This window comes from Sturnira hondurensis, unplaced genomic scaffold, assembly GCF_014824575.4.
Source record: "Sturnira hondurensis isolate 20B ecotype Veracruz unplaced genomic scaffold, ASM1482457v3 Scaffold0022319, whole genome shotgun sequence".
Classification (NCBI taxonomy): Eukaryota; Metazoa; Chordata; class Mammalia; order Chiroptera; family Phyllostomidae; genus Sturnira; species Sturnira hondurensis.
In genome coordinates, this window is record NW_028094950.1 from 2,806,861 (window position 1) to 2,814,948 (window position 8,088).

General features: G+C 39.7%; 1 protein-coding gene across 6 annotated transcripts in view; it reads left to right on the top strand.

Annotated features, from left to right (window-relative positions):
• PUM2 (pumilio RNA binding family member 2) overlaps positions 1 to 6,368 on the top strand; it is a 91,978-nt gene extending 85,610 nt beyond the window's left edge. For all 6 annotated transcript variants that reach the window (XM_037035479.1, XM_037035480.1, XM_037035482.1 and 3 more), the window contains 5 exons: positions 701 to 838; positions 1,430 to 1,555; positions 1,748 to 1,869; positions 2,628 to 2,820; positions 3,391 to 6,368. In XM_037035479.1, coding sequence (XP_036891374.1) covers positions 701 to 838; positions 1,430 to 1,555; positions 1,748 to 1,869; positions 2,628 to 2,820; positions 3,391 to 3,522 — 711 coding nt within the window. In that variant the 3' untranslated portion in view covers positions 3,523 to 6,368. The remainder of the gene's footprint in view (positions 1 to 700; positions 839 to 1,429; positions 1,556 to 1,747; positions 1,870 to 2,627; positions 2,821 to 3,390) is intronic.
• The last annotated feature ends 1,720 nt before the right edge of the window (positions 6,369 to 8,088 follow it).

Genomic DNA, 8,088 nt, shown 5'->3' on the forward strand with positions numbered 1-8,088 from the left:
TTTCTTTCTATAATTGAGATAATATGGGAAAATCACATACCCCATAAGAGCTCAGTTTCTTACCCTTTTCCATGCATTGGGACTCATGCAGTCATTTAAAAGAATCATTTGGATCCTGCATGGTGTGGCTCAGTGACTTGAGTGCTGACCTGCTAACCAAAAAGTCTCTGGTTCCATTTCCAGTCCCAGGGCAATGCCTGGGTTGTGGGCCAGGACCCTAGTTGGGGGTGTGTGAGAAGCAATACACTAATTGATGTATCTCTCTCTCTTTGCTGTTTCTCTCCCTTTCCCTCTCTCTAGAAGTAATTAAATAAAATCTTGAAAATTAAAAAAAGTATTATTTGGGGGGAGGGTGATGCCAAGTACAGAAAAAGTTCTGAATCAGTTATGTTGTCAGCTGAGAATAATGAGGGTAGGGAAGATGTACACAGTGAGGATAGTAGTTTGAATATCCAATCCCTCACTAAAGTGCAGTTCAGCAAGTACCATTTACGTTATAATCTAGGAATATGTTTTAGTAATTTTCACCTTCATTGGCTTTTTTCTGATTATACTCTGGAGGCAGGATTTTAAACATCAGTGCGTAAAAAAAAAATCACAAATAGAAATTTGAATATATTTTTGTTCTCACTGCAGTATTTTTAATTCTGTTACATTGTTTGATTAGGCAGTTATTTAACTGTCATCTTCTCTTCTGCAGAGTGAAATGGTGAAGGAGCTAGATGGCCATGTACTCAAATGTGTGAAAGATCAGAATGGGAATCATGTCGTACAAAAGTGTATTGAATGTGTTCAGCCGCAGTCCCTACAGTTCGTCATTGATGCGTTTAAAGGACAAGTAAGATTTGGGGGGCTTCCATCTAGTTCTCAGGGATTTATTACTGTTTTAGATTTTGAGTGTTAACACCTTTTTCAAACAAAAAGAGACAAAATAGTGAATGTGTGTTCATTTCTGCCTCTTTTTAGAGTAAGTCTACAGCTTTATTTTTTTGAAGCTGAGAAGTAGAAATATGAATTTAATTATATTACTTTAAGAAGTAAGATAACCTTTGTTAGAATTATGAACCCAACATTTTCCAAATTCCTTGGGAGAGGAGGGAGGAAGACTTAAAACTGTACAATAAAAGACATGCTAAATATTAATTAGTCACTGATATGTAGTAATTAATACTTCCTAATTACAGTATGCACTTGTCTCCACCCCACAGTACATTTCTTCTCATTATTACATGCCCTCCATCCTAGGTGCCTTTTAATCCAAATACCTGTTAACTCCTAAGTTGAGCACCCTGTAGTAGTGGTCATGTTAAATGTGAATTCCCCACCCTCTGGCTTAAACTAATTCAGCATGTTATCAGAAACCTGTCTGTGTTACACATCTTCCCCGAATGTCAGAGAACGGAAATTTAGTTCTTCCCACTGTTTTAAGGTATTCGTCCTCTCAACTCATCCTTACGGCTGCAGAGTGATCCAGCGCATCCTAGAGCACTGCACCGCGGAGCAGACCCTGCCGGTCTTGGAGGAGCTGCACCAACACACGGAGCAGCTGGTGCAGGTGCGACCTCCCGAACACTGGGAGATGTTTGTGTGTTGTTTTGGAGATGGTTCTGGTGTGTTTTGGAAATGATTTTTAAAAGTTAATACACTGTAGAGACACAGCGAGACAAAACCCTACATCTTTTTAAAGAATAATCATTACTCATAAGGAACAACTTACGGGAAATAATTTTTAAATGTCTGTGTGTAGGATCAGTATGGCAATTATGTTATTCAGCACGTACTGGAGCATGGTCGACCTGAGGACAAGAGCAAAATCGTTTCCGAAATCAGAGGAAAGGTCTTAGCCCTGAGTCAACACAAATTCGCCAGGTATTGCAGCGTTTCCTAATTCTCTGGGTCTGTTCCCTCAACTCTGTGGGGCTTGTATTAGCAAGCAAAGCTATGCATATAGAATGAAACATTGGCATATAATCTTTAGTAGAGTCAAAAAGCATATATAGAACAGTGCTTTTATTCTTAAGGAATCTACATAACAAATTGGTTTGTCCACATGTTCTATTTTTGAAGTCTGTAGTTAGAAAATTATTTGTCCTTAAGACCTGTAAATGCAAATTTAATTTAGTGCCTGTTTGTGAAAGTCTCAGGCCTTATTAGTGACCTAGTTTCTGCTTTTAAAAAGTTACAGTTTTTATTACAGTTTAATTATAATTTTAAGAGGCCTATAATTAAACTCGTGGAAGTCCAATATGAGTTCTCCTATGGTATTTGTTTCTGCTTTAAAAGTAACTCGTAGAGATGAGTCCTGACAGGGGCGCAGGCAGCTCAGTTGGGTAGAACGGCGTCCCAGTGCATCAAGGTTGCGGGTCCCCTCCCCAGTCCCCACATGGAAGAATCAGCCAGTGAACGCATCGAGACGTGCAACAGCAAGTCTCTGTTTCTCTCTCCCTCCCTCTCAAAATCAATAAATAAAATTTTTTCACAAAAAGTAATTGGAGGGAATTATAAGAAACCCATCTTGATTCTTTTGTCTTCTATTGTGTTGAGCAAGTTCTTTCAAAAGCCAAAGAAATTTTGCTGTAAAGAAAAAGTCACAGTATAATTTTTTGTGTTTGTACTTTAACTTTCAGCAATGTAGTAGAAAAGTGTGTCACTCATGCCTCCCGTGCTGAGAGGGCTTTACTGATTGATGAAGTTTGCTGCCAGAATGATGGTCCTCACAGTGCCTTATACACCATGATGAAGGACCAGTACGCCAATTACGTGATCCAGAAAATGATTGACATGGCTGAACCTGCTCAGAGGAAGATAATCATGCACAAGGTAAATACATTTTATAGCACTTAAAGCAGTTGACTCAGTTTGTGTGACTTTAGGCTACATATCTCATTTCCTTTGGCTTTAATTTTTTCATATGTGTTGTGCTAGGGAACAAATCTAAAATGAATGGGTAACTTTGGCAGAGGTAGGTATGGTGTACCCTTTTATTCAGTTCTCAAGGTAATCTCAATAAAACCACATTCATTTCTCATGTATTTATCTACCTTTAACATTTTTCCCTTCTCCATCTTATGCAGCTTGATTTCTCATATTACTTGGGTCAAACATTGATTTTAATAATGGGCTGGTTATAGTGTCCTGTGGTGCTGGCGGCCCCTCTGCTATCTGCCTGTTAATAGTTCACGGATCCTGGTTTGCTTAGTCTCTGAACAACTGTGAGAGTAGAAGTTTGGGCCCACGGCATGGGACAGAGCTGCTTTCGTAAACAGCTTTCTTTGGGTTTGAATTTGAAATTTCCAATTACTATTCTAAATTACTTGGGTTTGGGGCACTTTTTTAAGAAATTAGAAACTAAGATAACTTAGATTCCTAAGCAGATTATGTGTTTTTCAGATTCGACCTCACATTACTACTTTGCGCAAGTACACCTACGGGAAGCATATACTGGCCAAGTTGGAAAAATATTATTTGAAAAACAGCCCAGACCTGGGGCCCATTGGAGGACCGCCAAACGGAATGCTGTAAAGGGGGAAGGGAACGGACAGAATGTGACCGTGTGAAAAGAACGTTTATTTGTGAATTATCAAAACACAACTCAACTATGAACCTTCAAAAAAATTTTTTTAAGCAAAACTATTTATTGACTTTACTCATCCATTTGTAAATTTTTTAAGGTTCTTGTGTATATTTGGGGGGTGGGAGTGGTGAATTATAAATTATATTTCGCCCTGAGTGAAGACCTATCAGATTGGATTGCTGGCAAAGCACAGAATGCCTGTATATGATGTACCTGTATGAGAAAAAAAGCTGTCACATATTTTGTAAATTTTTACCTTGTAAAGTCACAAAAATAGTTTTTAAAGGAAAAAGTACAGTATTCTTTTAATAAACTGGCTTGCAGTCTGGTAGGTCTACAGACCCCGTAGCACACCAGGTTTGTAGAGATGTATATAGGGATAGAGTCTTTTTTGTCCTTTGTGTGGGGCTTTTTATAACAGATTAAAAATCAACTACATAAATATTATTAATTATTTTAAAAAGAAAGTTAAGTTGTATTTTGGTAATTCACAAACTATCATGCAAATAAAACTGAGCAAGTAAGACAAGAATTAAATGATTTGCAGTGAGAGAACGTCCATCATTTGCAGTGGATGAGATTTTAATACAAATACTGCCCTGAAACGTCTCTGGCGTGTACAGAAGCATTGTACACACTTACAGATGTCGTTGTCGTGCGAGGTAGGAGAACAATCATGGTGACACTTGACCCGGCGAAGTGTGCTGACGGAGAGTTAACGCCACTTTAACTTTTCTGTTCAGTGTGAGGTGAGCAAGTGGAGATTTGTATATTGTTTTGCTTATAGAATTACATGGACATGATGAGGAAGTGTTGAGCTTTATTTTGCTTTTTCATAGTAGATTCATAAAGTAGGAACCAGATAGAGGTGAAAAAGGGGCCACTGAACCGTGAATTTGATAGCTCAGCATTTAAGCATGATTACATATTCAGATAGCTTTTTTTGCTTCCTATAAATATATGCATTGTGTGTGTAGTAATAGATGGTAAGTTTACACTTTGAAAGCAAATCTCGTTTCAGTGTTTATTATAAAAACCTTGCTAATTTAGTAGTGATGCTTTCCTTGGTTGTACAGGTGTACATTTGTAAACCTTCTTGCTGTAAATGGAGTTTGTTTTATCTCTTTGGGATACCTTTGCATTTTAGTGTACATTTACGTCCCTGCCCTCTCTGACCTGGCCTATATGTTGTATAATGTAAATTTATTTCTCCCAATCAAGAGTGATTTTTTAAAAGTTTTTTATCTTTATATGGTTTCAGAAGTATGACCCACCTTTCTTTTTATTGTGAGAAATATTTTGTTTTATAACATAATTGACTCTGTTAATACAGACATGTTAGGATTTGGATCACTTTCAAGAAGTCAGGGTATTATGCATAATAGAAAGTATTGGACTGAGATATTTGGTTACCATGGAGCCAATGCTTTTTCCATCTTATTAAATGTGATGTGACTTTTTTCTTTGTACAGAAGAGTACTGTATTTTTGGATAGCCTACTCCCAAGTAAGAGCAAATCTGTATGATAACATTTTTTTCTCTGGACATAAGACATAACAGTAACATGATGTACATTTACAAGCGGCCTTATGTACATTTCCCAACAATCTTTTTAAGGCAAAATTGTGACCATATATGTATAATTAAAATTGTTTTTAATCCTTTGCCTATGAAAATATTTTGGAAAAAACTTGCTTTGTATATTCAGTTAATGAAAGATAAAGAAAGTGCTTTGTATTTTGTTGAAGTCAGTATTTTGTATAAAACATTTATGTTGACCCACTTACGTTTAGTGCTGAAAACTGATGACCCATGTTTTCTCTTCAGATTGAACATGTAGGGGATTTGTCAGGAATCTGCAGAAGAGAAGCGATCTTCTGAGCACAATATTAAATATATAGATTTTATCACTTAGCTGCTCATATCACGACCCTAAAAATAATGGCATAAAGTTTGGGGTGCCAGGCATACTTTTTCCTATTTGATGTTGAGTTACTCTCCTTTTTTAACCCAACATTCCAGGATGAGGCCATTAAATCCAGCCACTTGTCACTGTCACTCCTCACAGTCACACTGGTTCCTCAACACATCCCAGTCTCAGAAGCAATGCCTTCCCCCACTTGAAGGCTCTCTCCCCGCCGCCTCTGCCTTTTTTTTTTTTTTTTTTTTTTTTTTTTTTTTTTTGCCAACCTCAGAGTGTCTTTGCCCTGTGTCAAACTTTCGTTCCCAGCATCAATCCGCTCCTGGCTTCAGGATCAAAGCTGTCCTTGTGTAAGGTTGGTGGGGACTTCCTTGGATTTACACAGTTGAATTCCTGGTTTTCCTTTAATCCTCAGCTTCTGTTGGCACCAGCAGGAATCTGCAAATTTGCTAGAGGAGAGGGGAGCACATTGGGAAACCGAGTCCGGGGTCCTGATGTTGACAGCCCGGTCATCCCAATACTGTAGGGCCTATTCTAGATAAAGACATGTTACTGTAGACCTTTCGTGGCCTGCCACTCTCAGTGCCCATCTCTGATTTCCCCTTTTAACCAGTTGGCGTGGGGTTTCGGTCACAACCTGGAAATGCATTTCAGAAGAAAGGGACTAGACTGGGCAGGACCGGTGAGGCGCTGCTCCTGAGCGTCTCCTTTCGACGTGGATCGTTTCTGGACCAGTGTGTCTAAGTCCTGGCTCTTATTGGTTCATATGAAATAATGTTACCTTCACTTCTTTGTATATTATGTATAAATTAGACAATGAAAACTGTGTGAATAACATTGTATGAAATAAACCTGGTCTTGTGTTTTTCTCTAGATAAATACCCCTTTGTACCTCAGTTATAATTCAGGTTGCCCATTCAAGTTTACTCTGACTTAAGGAAAACAAAACTATCTCACATGGACACTAGCCTGGGGCCATTGATTACTCTATTAATCCTACCTTTTGATTAAGGGTTTCTGTTTAATCCTTAAATTATATAGGGTGATTACATATTTCTGTGTAATAGAAGCTAGGGCTGTTTCCTTATCAATAACATGATTTCAAGGGGTTTTTTGAGTGTTGAATCAAATCCCTTATCTTTACCAGTAGGTATTTGCTTCCGTGCACCTGCATGCACTTCAGGAGACTGTTGTTTAAAGAAAAGCAGTTCTGAGTTGAGGCATGGGTTTAGTTTGACCTCCTTATTTACAAAGCTTGTGGATTTGGGTGTGTTCGAGATCTAAGTTAAGGGCCTGCCTTCCACCTTACCGTGGGGTCGTGAGATTTTTAAATCCTCAGTGATGTTAAGAATTTCAAGAATTGAGAATGTGTAAAGGTACCTACAATCTAATTCACAAGTAAGGCTAACATTGTTTCCTGTCCCTTCTGTAACCATGTAAAATAAAAGTCACAGATAATTTGATAGCATCCAAAATGGAGATTATATGAAAACTAAATAGAAAAGGAATTCTTACCATACACACTGTTCACCTTCAATTTTAATTTAATTTTGGTTGGTTTTTATTGTGAGCTGAAGTCAACTCGTCTGGAATTGTTGACTTACCCATTTTCTGGTGAAAAAGGCTCTCAAAGAGAAGTCTGTGACATCCTCCCACTCTCCCTTTGCAACCTGAGGACAAGTGACCTGGGTGGTCTGTTTGTCCCCACGACTGGCTTCTCAGGAAGGTGAAGGCAGAGCAGGTAGGGGAATGCAGGGAACCACGAAGGAGCAGCATTCACGGCCTGCGGTGCCGACCTAACCGAAAGGACTGGACTTCGCAGCAGCTCAGGGTTCCCATGCCCACGACTCGCAGTGAATTCGTCTAGGAAGGCCAGGGAGAGGGGTTCTGGGGCACACCAGGCTCGCTTCTGAAGGGCTGCCCGGGGCCTCGAGCCCTGCCCCAGCAAAGGAGGAGGTTGGGCCCTGAGGAATGTGGGCCGTGTGGTCCTGGGCAAAGTGCACCCTCCGGGCCTCAACGTTACGTGCCCATGAACGAGGAATAATACCCTCGCTGCCCCCGCAACATCGGGGCTGAGGGCCGCTTGACACTGGGCACCGAACAACCGTACGTGGTTGTACACGAGCGCAGTTGTTGAACGCCGTCACCTCCAAGTTCTCTGAACAACTCACTTTGATGTTCCAGGCATACAAACCTTTGGATTTTTTACCAGGGTACTCAACCAAGTGGAGTTACCCTGTACTTCAACCAAATGAAGTTGAAGAAACTGCCTCGATTAACATTAGTTCAAATTTTCTTGGACATCAGTGTGGTGGGTGGAATTAGGCTGCCCAGGTTCCAAGCTCATTAGCTTTTACATTGTCAGTTGTGTCTTTGAAGCCGTGGTTTCCTCACGGTGTAGGTAAGGGGGGTTGCTAAGGTTTTAGTAACCCTCCTAAAACCAAGGATTAAGTGAGGAGGTATGTGAGGTGGGGTGGGAAGAGACAGTGAGTACTCAGGGACTCCTGTAGTATGTTAACTAAAATTTTAATTTGCTTACAAAGCCTTAAAACGTTAAAGTTGCAGATAAAGCATTGAATCACTAGGGAAGCTA